The 19,560-nt window shown below is 34.6% G+C and overlaps 1 protein-coding gene across 1 annotated transcript in view; it reads left to right on the forward strand.

The window, feature by feature from the left end:
• LRP1B (LDL receptor related protein 1B) overlaps nt 1-19,560 on the forward strand; it is a 1,792,671-nt gene that overhangs the window by 980,454 nt on the left and 792,657 nt on the right. The window contains exons 8-9 of the mRNA XM_036023545.1: nt 13,532-13,754; nt 16,717-16,888. Coding sequence (XP_035879438.1) covers nt 13,532-13,754; nt 16,717-16,888 — 395 coding nt within the window. The remainder of the gene's footprint in view (nt 1-13,531; nt 13,755-16,716; nt 16,889-19,560) is intronic.

Here is a 19,560-nt window from a genome sequence, read left to right on the forward strand (position 1 = left end):
TCTTATCTATGTAACCCTATGGTTATATCTTCATTGTAGTATTATTGCACATTCTATTCTGAAAGCAAACTGAAATATGCACTCTGTATTTAAAGTTTCATTTTTTCTACACACTGTTTTTTTTCCCCTTTATAGAAATTGATAGTTCAGTTAACTGGTAACTAGCACAGCAGTGAACCAGATTTGTTCAGCCACCTACGACTTCATGGATACTTACCTTAGTTTCTTCTGAGACAGCCTTCTGTGTTATTTCAGCTCAGAGAAAAAGAGGGGACTTTTTAAACTAATAGGACATTTTTGAGTCCAGAAATTAGGTTATATATCTCTGCATATCTCAAAGAGCAACATTTTGACATCTAATATATTACTGCAAATATTCTACTGTCCCACATGAATCAAGTATATTGAGCATGAGTTTTTGACTACTGACCCCTGCAAATTGACCCCTGAAGTAGTTCTAAGATAGCATTGCCTTTGGTTATAAAAAGTAATATGCCCAAACTGTAAAATCTATTTTTGCCTTAAATAGGGTGACAGCTTGAGGTTTTACAAGACAGGTATACTTACTGGGAAACACCTGAAGGCACAACATATTTAAGAAATACGCTTTATGAAAGTTATTCTAGAATGCTGTTCTTTACTCATCCTTCTCACCTCTTAATTAACTATCAAATTCTACTGAATCAGACTCTAGAATATTTCTTGAATCTATCTTTTCTTTTCCATCTTTACTTCTGCATTAATGCATAACTACAAACTGGGATCTCCTTATATAATCTCTCAACATTTTCCACCCATCCTCACCACAGGGAAAATATTATAGTTTTAAAATTTGTGTTGATTATATAAACACACTACTTTAAAGTAAACAAAAAAGCAAAGCTTTTGTTACATTCTAGACAGTGATAATCTAAACTTAAAATACATTGAGTGCTACTCTTATATGGTATCTATAGTAAGCGGAAATGAATATTGAGATGTCACTAAAAATGAAAATTAGACACATGAATAACAAATCTTACCATGAACTAATTACTAGTTTCTACAAGTTCTCCAAAGAGTAGTACAGTACATGCAAAATGGATGATGCTATCAAACTGAGATGAAATGATATTTTATTATTTGCTAAATAATTTAGGTCTAAAGTAGAATTACTATGAACTATGCTGGATAATGTGGAAAACTAACTTGTTTTCCTATGCTAAAATAACCTGATCTATATGAGTTGCCCTTTTAACTTAATTTCAAGTCTGAAGCCAAGATTTTATTATCCAATATGAGAAAGTCAGCTTATAGCATACATACTTTTAAGATAAAATTGTCAGGACATGGTTATGAATTAAATGCAGAGGATGAGGTAGAACATATGAAGAATGAATGTCTGGCTTCTTTAATGAGCCATTGGGTGGAAAGAGTCTCTGTTTGTCAAAGTAGAGGAAAACACACACACACACATACACACACGTGTGTGTGTGTATGATAAGAAAGAGCAAGAATTTAATATGAGATATGTTAAATTTGAGGTGCCTAAAATGATTTAAACATAAATATCAAAAGCACAACTATTTTTAAGTTAGAAGCTGAGAAGGCATGTTAAAAAATGGGTTATAATATTAATAAAACTCATGGAAACTTTCAAGAATTTTTACAAAATAATTCAGATATAACAGAATCCTGGACCTAATACAGAAAGAGGAGGTAGGAAATCTGAGAAAAATCAGTCGAGCAGGAAGAAAATCTAGAAAGTGCTAAGAGGAAGGAAACTCAAAAGGAATAAAAGGATTAATTTGGTCTGATGCCACAGAAAGATCAATGAGAACTGAGAAAGGGTTAACCCATGAAAATAATTAGCAACTTTTGTAAGAAAATAAGAAAGAGAGAGAGAAAGGGAGAAAGAGAGGAAGAAAGGAAGAAAGCAAGAAAAGAAAAGAAAAGAAAAGAAAAGAAAAGAAAAGAAAAGAAAAGAAAAGAAAAGAAAAGGAGGGAGGGAGGAAGAAAGAGAGGAAGGAAGGAAGGAAGGAAGGAAGGAAGGAAGGAAGGAAGGAAGGAAGGAAGGAAGGAAGGAAGGAAGGAAAGAAGAAAGGAAGGGAGGGGAAAGAAAGAAAAGAGAGAGAGAAAGGTAAAGGAATGGTGGGGTTGGAAAATATTTGTATTGAATTAAGAGTGAAAAGAAAAATGAAGTCCACTTGTATGATAATTCTTTGGAGAAGGCTGGATGTCAATGGAGAATGGAAAGAAAAGACTATAAATGGAGGTAGGTTTGAGGTTAAGAAAAAAATTTTATTTGTTTTAGTATAATAAATAGCAGAGCAAGTTTACATGCTGAAGGTTAGATTTAGCATAAAAGGAGAGATAAAAATGCAACAGAATGAAGACACTTTTGAAGACAGGTTTCAGAGAGGAAGAGGGAGTTAGTGTATATTTTTGCCTTGTATTGGTCTAAACAGATGAGAGGATGCTTCCTTCTTTATTACAAGACAGTTAGGCAAGTAACTGATGTAGATATAGATAAGATTTAGTTGGGCCTGTGGGAAAACAAATCAGTTGCATATTGATGTGCTCCAATTCTCTATGAAGTAAGAGGTAAAATTATTCTCTGAGGTGGAATGGAGTGGAATGGAATGAATTGGAGGGATGTGATGAGGACAGTGGAGAATAAATGAGAAGGAAAAGTTGAAGGTTGTTTTGTGGAGAGAAAATGGAGAGGGTCAATGGGAACAAGGTCTCAGTGAAGTCAAATAGTTGTTTCAGTGAGAGTGCCTGAGGGAGATAAAGAGAAAGCATAAAGTCAGAGGGAAGAATAAGATGTTTGTTTGTTTGCTTGTGTGTTGGGGAGGAGAACACATCCCTTGTGGTGGAGGTAAACATTGCTGGTGATGACAACCAATGTGGATCTTTAATCCTGTAGATAATGGAATTCCTTACTTTCCCAGTTTAGCATGGTTAACAAGACAAAAATACTAAAACTGAGTCTTAAATAAAAATAATCATGTGCAAGAGTCAGAAGTTTGATAGATGATTCTTTGAGGATGGTTGCCATCAGTGATATAGCCTGTTGGTGAGACCCTAAAAAAATAGAAGATATTAAAAGAGGAGAGTAATATTCTAGAATTAGTATTAGGTAAGGCATTGGTTTTACATCTATCCCTCAGGTTTGTCCAGAGGTATCCAACCATGTGATATGAAAAATAGAGACATTTATTGAAGAAGATACAAGGTACAAGAAACATTGTACATAGGACAATGACGCCTCAGTCCTCTTCAAAGTAGGTACCTGGGTACCTCACATAGTTCTCCCAATCACCATCAGCTGCCCTTTGTATTTCCTGAATCTCATTGATGGTCCAAAATTATTTCCCTTTCAAAGGTGATTTTAGTTTTGGGAAAATCAGAAGTCTCAGGGCACCAAATCTGACTTTTGTATGGGGGCTGAGTCAGCTGGGTTATTTGAAGCTCTGCCAAAAACTTCAGCACAAGACAGGATGCATGAGCAGGGCATGTTGTCATGATGAAGCTTCTAATCACCAGTTGCCCATAGCTGTGGTCTTCTAAATCATATGAGTAGTTTCCACAGAGAAATGTTCAACCTTAACACAAAATTAGATGCATTTATTGCTCTATTTGCTCAGTCATTTTGACTGTGATGGCCACACAGTACGCATGCTCACTTAATGGTGTCTACCACCCAAACTGTCTACAGTGAAGTTGTCATTGTTTATGCATGTACACTCCAGTCCATTCTCCTTGGCTGCCAAATTACATTGATGTCATGCAAACTATATGGTTACATTAACAATGGCTGGATTTTTTCCAGACAGACCTTGTGTACACACACATACACGTGAGAGAGAAAGATGTGATCCAATGCCAACATGGAGTTATAAGATAAGGGTTACATATTAAAATTGTTAAATGAATGCTTTACTTAGAATTAACATTTCAATATAAAATATTTCCAAAATAGTATGATTTTTTAAAATTTTATTTATTTACTTTTAGAGAGGGAAAGGAGGGAGATAGATAGAGAGAGAGAGAGAAACATCAATGTGCGGTTGCTGGGGGTTATTGCCTGCAACCCAGGCATGTACCCTAGCTGGGAATCGAACCTGGGACACTTTGGTTCCCAGCCCACGCTCAATCCACTGAGCTACGCCAGCCAGGGCTAATAGTATGATTTTTGATTGTTTAAAATCTTCAGAAAAAACAAAAGAAATTGAAGCAGTAATCAAACAACTCCCAACACAAAAAAAGCCCTGGACCAGATGGTTTCACAGGAGAATTCTACAAAGCATTTAAGGAATAGCTAACCCCTTTACTTCACAGACTATTCCAAAAAATCCAAAAAGATGGGAGACTCTCAAACTCTTTTTATGAGGCCAACATCATCCTAATTCCAAAACCAGATAAAGACACAACAAAGAAAGAAAACTTCAGGCCAAATCACTGATGAATATTGACGCTAACATCCTCAACAAAATATTGACAAACTGCATCCAACAATACATTAAAAAAATCATACACCATGACCAGGTGGGATTCATTCCAGGGATGCAAGGACAGTTCAATATTCACAAATCAGTAAATGTAATACATCACATAAACAAAAGCAAAGACAAAAATCACATGATCATACCAATAGATGCAGAAAAAGCATTTGATTAGGTACAGCACCCATTCATGATAAAAACACTCGGCAAAGTGGGAATAGAGGGAGCATTCCTCAACATAAAAAAAGGCCATATATAAGAGACCTACAGCCAACATCATACTCAATGGGCAAAAATTAAAATATTTTCCACTAAGATCAGGAACAAGACAAAACTGTCCACTTTCACCACTTCTATTCAATATAGTACTGGAAGTTTTAGCCACAGCAATCAGACAAGAAAAAGAAATAAAAGGCATCCAAATCAGAAAGGAGGAAACAAAACTGTCACTCTTTGCAGATGACATGATAGTATACATAGAAAATCCTATAAACTCCACCAAAAAGCTGCTTGACCTAATAAATGAATTTGGCAAAACAGCGGGATACAAAGTCAATATCCAGAAATCAAAGGCATTTCTGTACACCAACAATGAAACAGCAGAAGCAGAGATCAAGGAAAAAATCCCATTTGAAACAGCAAAAAGAAAAATAAAATATCTAGGAATAAACCTAACCAAAGAGGTAAAAGACCTGTATTCAGAAAACTACATAACACTGAGGAAAGAAATCAAGGAAGACACAAACAAATGGAAACATATACCATGGTCATGGATTGGAAGAATTAATATCATCAAAATGTCCATACTACCCAAAGTAATTTACACATTCAATGCAATTCCTATTAAAGTACCAATGGCATATTTCACAGACATAGAACAAACACTTCAAAAATTTATATGGAATCATAAACGACCCCAAATAGCTGCTGCAATTTTGAGAAAGAAAAGTAAAGTAGGAGGGATCACAATACCCAACACTAAACTATACTACAAGGCCACTGTAATCAAAACTGCCTGGTACTGGCATAAAAACAGGCACGTAGACCAATGGAACAGAACAGAGAGCTCAGAAATAAACCCAAGCCTCTATGGTCAATTAATATTTGACAAAGGAGGCAGCAACATAAAATGGAGTAAGACTAGCCTTTTCAACAGATGGTGTTGGGAGAACTGGATAGCCATGTGCAAAAAAAAATGAAACTTGAGCACCAACTTACACCATTTACAAAAATAAATTCAAGGTGGATAAAAGACTTAAATATAAAATGTGACACCATTGAAGTCCTAGAGGAGAACGTAGGTAGGAATATCTCAGATATTTCACAAAGAAACTTTTTTACTGACTTGTCCCCTATAGCAAAGGACAAAAAGGAAAGAATAAACAAACGGGACCTCATCAAAATTAAAAGCTTCTGCACAGCTAAAGAAAACAGTATCAAAATTAAAAGAGAACCAACTGTATGGGAAAACATATTTGCCAATGATACCTCAGACAAGGGTTTAATCTCCAAAATATATAAAGAACTTACACGACTCCACTCTAAGAAGACAAGGAATCCAATCAAAAAGTGGGCAAAGGACTTGAACAGACACTTCTCCAAGGAGGACATACAGAAAATCCAAAGACACATGAAACGATGTTTAATATCGCTAGCTATCAGAGAGATGCAAATTAAAACCACAATGAGATACCACTTCACATCAGTCAGAATGGCCATCATAAACAAAGCAACAAACAACAAGTGTTGGAGAGGTTGTGGAGAAAAGGGGTCCCTAATGCACTGTTGGTGGGACTGCAGACTGGTACAACCACTATGGAAAGCAGTATGGAACTTCCTCAGAAAACTAAAAATGGATCTGCCTTTTGACCCTGCGATTCCACTGCTGGATTATATTCTAAGAGCCCTGAAATACCAATTCAAAGGAACCTATGCACCCCAATGTTCATAGCAGCAGAATTTACAATAGTCAAGTGCTGGAAGCAACCTAAATGCCCATTAGTAAATGAGTGGATCAAAAAACTATGGTACATTTACACAATGGAATTTTATGCAGCAGAAAGAAAGAAGGAGCTCCTATCCTTCACAACAGCTTGGATGGAGCTGGAAAGCATTATGCTAAGCAAAACAAGCCAGGCAGTGAAAGACAAATACCACATGATATCACCTTTAACAGGAACCTAAACAACAAAACAAAGAAACAAGCAAAATATAACCAAAGACACTGAAATAGAGGTCAGGCTGACAGTGCCCACAGAAGAGAGTAGAGGGAATTTCAGGGGACATTGGGAAGGGTTCACGGGAACAAACTTAAAGGACACATGGTCAAAAACTAGGGGGAGGGTGGTAATGGGAGGGAAGTGGGGAGGGGTGGGAGGAGGGGCTGGATTGGGAGTAAAAAGGAGAAAACTCTATTTGAACAATGATTAAAATAAAATTTAAAAAAAATTAAAAAATAAAATCTTCAGAAAAAGATTTCTGAATGTTAAAATAGAACATTAAACAATGGGGTGATTTACTCAATGACCTTCAGCTCTCAAATACAGATACCCACTGAAGCTACTCAACTGCATAGAGATGTCCCAAGAGGATATGGAAAATCTCATATGTTCATATAGTTAAGGACAGGAAGTAAAGATGGACTCCCTTGGGCTTGAAGAATTCCTCACTCACTCAAGGACTCCATGGTTCCTTTCCTCACATCTTCCTGTCTCATGGCTCCCCAACCAACTTCTGCACTATGCTCTGGTATTCCTCCTCTCGTAGTAGTACACCACTCCCACCCTAACTAACTACTCATCTTAACCATGTTAGCACAACTATCCATTAGGTGAGCTCTACATGTTTTGAGTTAGATTTTTGAGAGAAAGGGTGCTAGTGATTCAGCTCACCCTATCATTTGGTTTCATTTGTATCACACATTCCACTTTGGTCTAATTATGTCTAAACAGGAAGGAGAGGGATAATATTGCCACATATGTCTGCCCTTTCTGGCACAGTATCTGTTTTAGATAAATATGGATGTTGAATGGGTCAGCTACTTTGACTGACATATCTAATACATGTACACTTTTGGAGTAATCATTGGTGGGAATGATTCCTGAATATAGAGTAACTGGCTGAGAGCAGAATCTGTATGTCAAGTTTAATTTCTGTGTGTTTATGTATGAGCTGAGAACCAAGTCAGGAGATTTTTCAAACAATGAAAGCAAAAACCCCAAACAAATAAAATGCAATAATTAACTGTCTTGAAAATTTTTGACTAGACAGAGAATAGTTTTATTGTTTTTTATCCACATCCCTTAAGTAGCAAGAGCTAATAGATTTTGAATTTAAACATCTTACTCCAAAGATTTATTATACTTTCAGATTTGTAATTGCATTTTAGAATTGCAATACTAAATACTTAATATTTTTACTTTAATTCTGAATAAACTGTAATTACTCCATATAATTTGGAAAGTTGTTTTCTTATTTAATTATTGTATGCAAAATGGAAAAAAAATAAATAGTTGTATTGATGTTATTTGGATGACATTTATTTTCAAAGCAAGACTGAAAGTGAACTTCTTAATGTAATCCTTGCTAAGGAAAATATATATAAGTTTCCTGAAATGTAAAGGAATACAGTTAACTACATCATCACATGATTAATAAACTTGAAAGGCTTGTAATGACTTATTTTTTAAAAATCTGCTAATATATGACCCTCTAGTTTTGTCTCACTCTTCTCTCATCTACTTCCTTACTACTATCTTGTTATGTAAACTTACTTTTAAATGGTTAAAATGAATGCTACATAATTTCATTGTGAAAACTCTCAGAATTTCATCATTAAGCTATAAGCAAAATTTTAGGGGTAAGAATGGTGACAGAAAATCAGGGTTGACTGTGGACTTAAAATATGTGGACCAGACTTTGATATATTTAAATTCTCTTTAGTTCTTTTTGACAAAGTACTGAAGTACCAAAGTTCATCATTTAAAATGAAAATCTGTAGCAAAAGTAAGTCTTTTTTAATCAGGTAAAAAATACCTGTTTCAAGAGATCGGTATGTGTAACAATTGGTTTGCCTTGAAGCATTGGATGATTGCAGCCATAACTCTGTAAGCACAGTGCTCTGTCACTGTCTGTGAGTGCTCCCTATGTGACTTTTGATTTATGTCAGGCAAGTTTGCCAACAAAACCCAAAGTTTCTTACTATCTGCAATTGTATAAAGTCTGATATATCTATAGTAAAACAGGGCTAATTATATGGACAATGAAAGGTTATATAAAATCAGTTTTCCATATCTAATAAAATTAGGAAGCCAAAATGATAAATTCTTATTTTCTATAGATGTCAAATTATAAGAAAAATTAACTGGATGCATAATTGCATATTTTAAAGAAATGTGATGCAGACGCTGACCCGCAGTGTCTGCATCATTATGGATGACATGAGACATTCACATGGACTACTGAGTCCGCTAGAGGAAAAGGGACAGCATGCATTTTCTCTCAATGGGAGCAAAGGCTGCAGCCTCCATCATGACAGGCTTTTATTGGGCTTCTCTGCCCATTACATGATGGTTTTATTTACTATGCACAGGTTTGCTTTAGGTGGTTACCTTGTACAGAAAAGAAAGGAGCCAATGTTGATAATCACATCAGAGAAGAGGGGTATTTGCAAATAAAAAGGCAAAAGTGGTTGAACCAGTTACACTCATCCTTGGAAGGTTTAGCATGGATTTTAGGAGGTTACTTTGTAGTAAGTGTCCTCAATGCAGGTTGAGGGAGTTCTTTAGCAAGAGCAATACTCAAAGCTGCCTAGGCACATTGAAGGCCTGATTTCCCATGGGAGAACCTATCCGTGGGCATGGGTTCTGTGCATCTCTGATTGGGGAGCTGGGCTCACACCATGCAGAATGGTCTCCTACAAAAGGGTATCTGTTCTTTATGAACTAATAGTTAAACATGTCTTAGAAATAGAAAGAGTGGTTAGAATATAGTTTTACTTATTTTTGTTAATTGGAATTGATTGGAATGACAAAAAATAAGCAAAGAACAAGAGAATAACAATCCCAATTTATTTTTTCCCTGATACTAGAGAATAAAGATAATTGATACCACAAGAATGATCAGGGAGAGAAGACATGTCAGTATTGCAATCTGGGGCATAAGACAGATGTGGGAATGGTTTCATCATCCACAGGCAGAGTTCTGCACTTGGGGCGCTGCTGCACTAGAAGCAGCATAAATCCTTGTTCCTGGAGAGAGGAATTGCTGAAAGGGTGACTGAGAACCCTGAAGTTAACAGAGTTAAAGTGTTCAGAAAAAAATTGTATAAGAGTAAATGCAATTCCAAGCTACCATCTGTGTTTAATTTTATGGAATTTCTGGGACAGAGCATAGGCTTACCCATGGTTTCTAAACCTAGGAGCAACAGTGATAAAGTAAAAATTATTGCATTGTGGTTTTAAAAGAATAACATAATCTAATTATGAAAATTCAAGAAAACTCAAAGTAAGAATATTCTTCAAAACAACTGATATTTACCCTATAGAAATGGCAACATTATGAACAACAGGAAGGCTAAAGAACTGTTCAACATTAAAGGAGTATAGAGAAGGAAGACAATTAAATGCAATACATGATGCGGCATTGGATTTTGAATCAGGAAAAAGGAGGAATTTTTACTGTGTAGAACATTATGGGTCCACATGCAAAATATGAATAACAGCCATATATCATATTAGTGTTAAAAGTACTGATTTTGATACAGGTACTGTGGTTATGCATGATAATGGCCTTGTACTTAACAGATGCAGCCTGAAGTATTTAGGTTTAACGGGCCATAATGTCTATAATTTACTGTCAAGAGGTTCAGACAGTACTAGAAACAGCCAGAGGGACAAAAGTTAAACAACGATGAATCTAGGTGAAAGGTATAGGCATTCATTCTATTCTTAAAACTTTTCTGTAAATTTGAAATGATTTAAAATAGTGAGTTAAAAGCAAAAGGTGTGACAAACCAACATTTGCATTATGGGTCTGGCAATGGCTTACCACGAGGACTTTGAGACTGCTCATCTGTGAAATAAAAATAATCTGGCCCTTCTATCTCACAGATAATTGTAAGGGTCAATGAGATAATGGGGTTCACAGAGCACTATTTACTATTTTTAAGATCTGAAAAAATTATATGAAAGAAAAGTGATTTTTAGCTAAGCTACATTTTCATCACAAATAAAATACAGAGATTAGATAATTTAAAACTTTAGCTTTTGTTTATTAATTATCATAGTTATTTATTATAAGGCCTCAATTAAAGAATGCCCCAGGAATAAAGAATTTCTCTGTAACAGTAGAATATTTTAAAATAAAATTAAACAATATTAAAATAAGCAAACAGAAAAAGCATCTACATCATCATGTGACTATGGGTACTTATTGTTTTCAGTGTTATTGTTTTAGTGCTCTTCTCTGAGAGAACACTTCCATTTCTTGCATTTTATTTATCAGTGGACAGAGCTCATCATAGTCAGTAATCTGAATTCTGGGAAGGTTCAATTGGTATAAAGGTTCTATTTTAGTTTAAAACTTTTTTATGTTTCCACTGGGCACTCGTTAATCTGCTTTCTGCTAGATAATTCTTTATTTTTTCTTGTAGTTTGGTGCTACTTCACATACACAAAGTTCTCCTGTTCTTTTGAGTTTATACTTTCATTAAAACAATAGCACTTAAATTAATTGTGTATTTGTACTTTTTCCCCATACTTTGCTTGAAACTTACTCAACCAGTTTAATTATGACCTTGGATAAATGTAAGAAGTGTTTGCATCATTCCTGCAATACTATGTCAATATCTCTGAAAATCTTGGAAAAATAATTTACGTTTTCCTGACTTCCTTCATCATCAACTGGTCCATTCTTCTTCTGCAATTAAAATTCTCAAAGAGAAGTAATACTTTTTTTAATTTCAACAAATATCAAATTCAATGTCATCTTCTTGATCAATATTCTTTCTTTCTCTATTTATTTTGTGAAGTGATTGGCCCAGCCAGCCACCCCAATCCTTTCTCCTCAAACTTTTCTCTCTTAAACTTCTATGAGATTCTGTACTATTTCTTTGACCATAACCTCTGATCTTACTGTTTTGCTCTTTTTTTCTCCAATAACATGCTTCTAGGGTTCTTGTCTTGGCATTTTTCTCTTTTTTTCCATATAATTAAGTCATCTCAAGATGACTTCAGAGAAATCTCTATCTCTCCTGAGTCATCTTTTCTCTTCAATACCATGCAGATTTTTACAATCACCTGCTTCATATCGCTGTCTATGTATAGTCTATACATAGTGAGCCAGAACCTCCAACTCTGTATGCCCAAGCCAGACTACCAGCACACCACCAGTTTTTCAGTTCTGTGAATGGACAATCAAAAGAGGAACTATAAAAAGAGAGGCATTTTGGTAGGGGGTGAGGAAGAGAGTTTCATATAACAGGGATAGTGGGCAGTGTGCTACAGAAAGGGAGTGAGAAACTGGTATCCTTTACAGCAATTTGACTTGAGAAACCTATGAGCAAATTAATTCACAAGCAAAGAGAAGGGAAATGCAAAATGGAAGCAGGAAGAGAGAGCAAGAGTGAGGGCAAAAGAGAGAGGGGGAGAGATAGATAGAGAAAGAGAGACAGAGACAGAGACAGAGACAGAGAAAGATAAGAGAGAAAGACATCAGAGAGACCAGCTCAAAAGCAGAGGTTTGAGCATTCTGCATGACAATAAAACAACACACTGGATGTTCTTTTATTTATTATTCACTAAAATAAAAAGTACTTCACCTGAAGAGAATGTCACTTGAAAAATAATTTTTAACTCATTGTAATAAATTGGTCTTTTAAGGACATTAGATGAAATATATACTCATAATAAAATTTGTCTTTGCTGTTTAGGCATTGATGTTTAAAAGTTAGTCAAAGCCTCCCTCAGCAGAAAGAGCGAAATTAAAATTAAATAATACTTTTTAGCTTGAAAGATACTCCATACTGTTAGATAATGCAAGGATGTTGAGAAAAGTAACCAGAAACTAATTCACCAAGTTTATAAAATCAAGTTTTCTATACTCTAGGTAATCTTAATGTTGCTCAGTCACTGTCAATCAAATTATTCTTGAGATTATATTTAAATCAAGGCAAATACTCCTCTATTTACAAATGCAATTTTGTCTCACGAGTAGGTAATCATGTTAAAATATTGTCAAGCTAATGGAAATTGATTTCTGTTTACTAAACATAGTGAATACTAATTAAATATTAGACACTGAAGTGTTGGAGGTATTTAAATCTCTGATGACACTTAGTGTTTCATGAAAGGATTTTTGTCTTAGAGGTCAACATGGTTTTTAGTTTTTCTTCTAGATATATAAGGAGAAAACGAGAAGTGGCCCACAATTCCTTCATGAAATAGGGTGTTTGGGGAATATCTGGAAGAATTTGGGATTGGTTTGGGAGGGTTATTTATATTTTATTTCTATCTCTACAAACAACACATTTATTTTTCCATCTGCTTACTTCCATCGCAGGTTTGTGATTCACTACCAACCATAGCATCATTGAGATCCGTGTTATAGCTTTTATAGGAAACAGACATCACTAGGCCATTTGAAAAGCAGGGTAGAGATAAAGCCTGATAGCTCACATGCCCTGGTCTGGTGACTTGGCTCTCTTCTGAAGTTTGCACTGAATAAGCTGCATGCATTTACTGTGCTATGTGTTTGGGCTCTATGAAGCTTAAAGAAACATTTCCCTTAATGTGAAAATAAACCCACCATAATCATTCATTTTGGGGAAATTTTACAGTTGTTGGTTAACCTGCTCCCTTATGCCCTGCAATATCCATTAACAGATTTCTCTGTTTATGAGTGATATTACATGGAAATGGTTATGGGAAGCTAACAGATGTAACCACTGAAATAAATTAGAAGAAAAAGTTCTGCTTTTTACAGATGGTTCTACTGAATATGCTTTTATCCCTTCTTGACTTTAACATTTATTATACTTTCAACAGAAAACTTTTCTTTACTGACTACGGGAATGTAGCCAAAGTGGAGCGATGTGACATGGATGGGATCAACAGAACAAGGATAATTGATTCAAAGACAGAGCAGCCAGCTGCACTGGCACTGGACCTAGTCAACAAATTGGTTTACTGGGTAGATCTTTACTTGGAGTATGTGGAAGTCGCAGACTATCAAGGAAAAAACAGACATACTATTATTCAAGGCAGACAAGTAAGTATAGTTTTGTAAGAAAATGTGAGTAAGATAATAAAATGTATGGTATTACACTAAGAGGAAGACCCAAAATCTCAATGTTGAAAATTTCTTGTAAAGTTAACAGCAGTGGATCATAAAAATTGTGACGTATTTCCTATATGAGATGTTCTTTTTACAATGCATTCTATGTGTTGGAGATGCTTCTCATTTTTTCCTTCTGTCCATTAAAAACAAAGCACACAAAGCAAAAACCAACAGAAAACAAGAACATCAAACAAACAAAGCAAAAATGCTATATCAGTAAGAAAGGAAAATACCAGAATAAGACAGATGTTACTGCCAGCTTACTAAAACTAATTTAACTGGTTTACTTACAAGAGGAACTGAACTATGGTTTGTCCCATGTGGCACTGGCAATACTTTGCTAACAAAAGCAAATTCCAGTTTACAAAAGCACCTTTGTTATTTTAATAGGTTGGATTAAATTTTGCCTTCTGATACATTCAAGTAATTCCTAAAATAAGAATTCTGTGAACAAATTTTCACAGAATTCAAAAATTTTCCCATCCCTATAGTTTTCCCTTGCTGAATGATAAGATTTATTTTTAAAATAACAGTAAACATGTCAAAATAAATCTCTAAGTGGAAATTGACTTTATTCACTAGTGTGTCTTTTTAAATTCAATTTTACCTCAGTGATTACACTAATTTCATGGGAGATTCTTATTCTATGGAAATGAAATATGTAAATGTCTTTGCTTTCTTTTGCAATACAAACTAAGAATATTCTACAAATATCCCTTAAAGTTACTTTTCCTTTCTAATCCACTTTGACAATGAAATTCTTTTATTTTCCTTGGGAAATAAACAAATGCACTAATCTGGGTGGTTAAAAAAATAAAGCATGCAGTATTAGAAGTGAGGCCAGATATTTCTAACTTTCAACTGTCCTAAAATCCATGATTTCTTTGGTGGCCCTAGGACCTAATCTCTGAAGTGATTATGACAGAACTTCTCTTTTACCTATATGTAATTAAAATTCTAAGCAAGAATAAGGAATTCAAACAATTTTCCCCAAGACTACACAGCTTTTAATATCTGAGATTTTTAATTATTCACTTATTTTTTCTTTGTATTGCCTGTGTTTTGCTGGTCAGGCACTAAGTACTAATCCAACAGATAAATTTTTTGAAGTATTTGGGCTGGAGGCAGAACAGTCTATTCACCATTTCAAGCTCTCCCCCTTCTGTTGCAGGTAGTTAACAGAACAGACAGCAATATACTTCCTTTATGGGGAACAGACCCTTCTGAAGGCAGCAGAGAGGCAGCGAGTAAAATTTGATCTCTACTGTGTGATCATGTTTTCTACCCTGACCAATTCCCCCCTTTGTAACATTGCTTTCTCTCCTTGGATGTGGATTGTAAGTAATGTAGAGTGTAATGTGGGTCTATCACAACCATACAATTTTAGATGAATGGGGAGAAACTTTGGACAAAACATCCATGATATTAATAGTAATGGAAAGGTTTGGCTTATTTTTTTTATTTTCCTAAGAAAAAAAAAGAATTCCCAAGAAAATTGGGCCATAAGTATAATTAGTTAATATGATGTCAGCTATGTTGAAAATGATATTAGTAAATACATGTGTACTCACACACACAAATACAAAATTACCAGAGAATAGCACTAACATAAAAAAGACTATTTAGGCTTTAAAGTCAAATGATCCTCCTCATTAATTCCAATCTTTCATTTTTAGCATAGACAGGAAGAAATGAGGTATGATGTAAAAACAACATGTGAAACCAGTCTTCTTTTAGAGATAGTCAGAAATGGTAATGATGAATCATATATGCTTGAGAGATAGCAAATCAAGTGATTTTGCTTAATCATTTGGTTTGCTGTAGAATTAACAAGATTATTTGATTAAAATTAAAACAATTAGTTTTTTTCTATAAAAATTTTAACAAATTATGCGTACATTCTCGAATTCTCTTAACTACAAATCTACACTAACAGTGCCCTGAAAGTACAACATAATGTCAAAATATAATGACAAATCTTTTTTTATCAAAATTTCTACAGCAAATCAATTGACAGCTATATTGTACCCTGGACCAAAACCATTTTAAATTAAGTATTAAACAAGGACTATCCAAAGGCAATGTGCCCAACATGTGCCTCTAGTGAGAAAATCAGTGTACTCATTCTTTCTCTTCTTTGCTGGATGCTTTCTGTGACTTCAAGATGTCTATTCTTCACCACAATTACCAAGACTTCTGCCAAGGGAGAGATTTTTACTATTAAAGTGCTAGAGATAGCAATAAACATTGTTATTCTCAAGCAAACACTTCCATTTTCATTATAAATAGTCTTTAAAAAGAAGCAATTTCTGAGTAAAATGCTGACATTTTATTTACAGTTATTCTGAATATGTGATTTCATTATGTAGTGTTTTCCATTCTGGGCAAGTATTAATATAAATGTAATTTACATTTTTTTAAAATTGGATTTTTTCTTATGAAACAAATTTTCAAAGGCATTGGGCATCAGTTCTTTCCCAGGCAGAGCTAGGCTTTTGCAGATTCTACATATCCATGACTATATGAACAAGAAGACCATAAAAATATCTCAAATTTTATGTAACAGTGCTATAAGCATATTAATGAGTACACTTAAAAGTTTTGTTCTTGCTAGCTTTTGAAAAATAGCTACTGAATATGTTTTCTAATGAAACATGAATAAAATTTTCTCCCATGCATTTGTAACTGCTTTATTCACTACTCATAATGTTTTATTCTCAGAGTAAATTTTTAAATTAGTGAAATGTTGAATTTGTTGAGAGAAAATAAGCAATAATATCCTGTGACTTTCCTACTCTGGGAATTGCCCACAGTAGTAAATAGAAATCAGTGTTTCTTTCAAGTAGAAAACAGCATAATTAAAAATCATAGTTATGTTTATCCCTCTTTATAGGTCAGACAACTTTATGGTATAACTGTGTTTGAGGACTATTTATATGCAACCACTTCTGATAACTTCAATATCATAAGGATAAATCGATTTAATGCCACAGATATTCATTCATTAATTAAAATGAAAAGTGCTCAAGGAATCCGAATCTATCAAAAAAGAACTCAACCAACAGGTAAGAGACCAAACTTCTTCATAGCTTTCATAATGATGAATAGAATGGAGATATGGTCCTTGTGCTTTTGTATGATGTTAAAGTGGGTGAATTATAAATTCTCTATTTTTATTAACAAAAGGGTACATATCTGGTTGACAAAATGGAATACAGCTCCCTTCACATGACTAAATAACAGATTGTTCAGTTGCTTGTAAATAGTCTCTACCACCATAGAATTGAAATGATAGCTAGATTTAGATTTAGGAAGGAGCTTTCAATTGACACGCATTTAGACAGGAAATCCAGATGCTAAAATGCTAAGAATTATTTTTTGGTATTATTTTTGAGGTAAATTTTAAATCACATGATTTTCTTGCAGTATCAGTTCAGTTTTATTGTAATCATTGGGGTCTTTTGACTTAACAGCCTACTTTTAGCACATGTTTATTAAAAATAAATTTTAATGACAAGACTGCAATGTTTCTAATTATTTCTCAATAACACAAACTAGTTATTTTGTATAGTAGATTAGTGATGCTCTTTAATACAAACAATTTAGGCTCAATCATATACCAAATAATGTACAGTGCTAAAACCACCACCCAAAATTCCCATCATCTTTTTGTGTTTCAAATTAATGCTAATTTAGAATTATTTAAACATTCACATTTGAGAAAAATAAAACAGATGAAGAGGATAAGGAGTATGAAGGATGTGGGGGGCAGTTTATAATTTGATATTTAATGGTCAGAGGAAGTCCCATTGGAAAGATAAAATTGAATGAAAACTTGAAATAATTGAAGGAGAGAGGCAGGAAGTGATGAGCAAGCACAAAGACCATGAGGAACAGCATACTTAGATTGTTCAAAGAGCAGTAAAGAGACCCATGTGTCTGGAGCAGAGTAAATAAAAGAAAGAGAAGTAGGAAATGAAATTGGAGAAATGATGGAGCACCATGAAAAGATAACAAGTAGAGCCCTGTAGACAATTGTAAAAAAACTTTTGCTTATACTTTTAGTGAGATGGGGAGACCTTAGGAAGAATCAAGCGGAGGATTCTCATGATCTGATTAACTTTTCAAAGAATCAATATGGTTACTGTGTTGACAACAGACAGGGGGAAGGGACAAAGGTGAAGGGTTGAAGAGAGGGTAGACTGGACCAAGATGGTAACAATGAATGATGAGAAGTAATTAAATTTAGGATACATTTGAAAGTAGAGCAAACAGGAGTTTCTTATGAATTGGATGTGAGAAATAGATTTAAAAAGAGTCAAGGGTGCCCTGGCCAGTGTAGCTCAATTGGTTGGAGCATCATCCTGTAAATGAAGGGCTGTAGGTTCAATTCCAGTAAGGGCACATACCTAAATTTCAGATTCAATTTCCCAGCAGGGCACATAGGATCTTGAGTCTGGACATGACATGTGAGAGGCAACCAGTTGATGTTCTCTGACGTAGATGTTTCTCTATCTCTAAAAGCAATGAAAAAAATATCCTCAGGTAAGGGTAAATAAATAAACATGAATAAATAAATAAGAGTCAGGATTGATGATAATATTTTGGGCTAAGCAATTAGCATAATTAAATTATTTGACCAAGTATGAAAAAGATTTGAGGGCAAACAAAAAAGTATAATTTTCATGTTATGCTATTATAAATTCAAGTAGAAATATCAAAGAGGTGAGTCTGTAGTTCAGGGGAAGTCCAGGGTGGAGATACCAATTTGGGAGTCATTGACTCACAGACGACATTTAAAGCCATGGAAATAGATGTGATCACCAAGAAAGTAACTAAAGGTAGAGAAAAACAGAAGCTCAAATAATGGATACTGGAACACTTCAATAGAGAATTGGAAAGACCAAAGAGGAGACAGAGAAGCTTGATAAATTCAATTGGTCATTGGATTCAGCAGCATAAATTCAGCTCATGTGGATCTGATAAGAACAATTTTGTGGTAAAGTGAATGATTGGATATGAATGGGTTTGTGAGAGATAGGAAAGAAAGGAATTGTAGACAATGAGTATGGATAATTTTGAGAAGTGTTGATGTACAAGGAAGCAGAGAAATGGGGAGCTAATTGAAAGATTGCTGTTGGAATTATGATTAAAAAAAGCTTCCCGCCCCCAACATGCATAAATAATGGCTTACTTATATGCTCATGGGCATGATCCAATGGAGAGAGCAAAAGTAATGATGGTGAGAAAGTGGAGAATTGCAAAGTAGGCGACAGAAGACATGATCTAGGATAAAAATGGTATGAAATTGGAAAATAAAAGCAACCCTCCTGGTGGGAAGAAACAAAATTGCATTTCACTAATCTTTTCATTTAGAGAATGAGGAAGACAGAAAAGAATGTGGCACGCTTTTTAAAAGTGCAGCAGTATTATTATTAAAAGAAGATTGCCATGTTATTTATTGCAATTTTAAGTAATTGGTAATTGAAAAATCAGTATAATTACAATGAGACATAAAATCTTACTGAAATCATTCCTACTACAACCCTTTCTTTTTGACTCATCATTCTGTTTCTTATCCTCCCCATATGCCATTTTTCATCTTTAACTTCTACACTCAGAAAAAGGTCTTCTACTCCTCAACCTTGCATGCCAACTCAGCCTCATTCTTTTGAAAGGTACAGGCACACGCACAAAATTTACCGTGTAATATAGTTCTCAAAATGGCAGTGGACCC

The sequence above is a fragment of the Phyllostomus discolor genome, chromosome 4, assembly GCF_004126475.2.
Source record: "Phyllostomus discolor isolate MPI-MPIP mPhyDis1 chromosome 4, mPhyDis1.pri.v3, whole genome shotgun sequence".
Lineage (NCBI taxonomy): Eukaryota > Metazoa > Chordata > Mammalia > Chiroptera > Phyllostomidae > Phyllostomus > Phyllostomus discolor.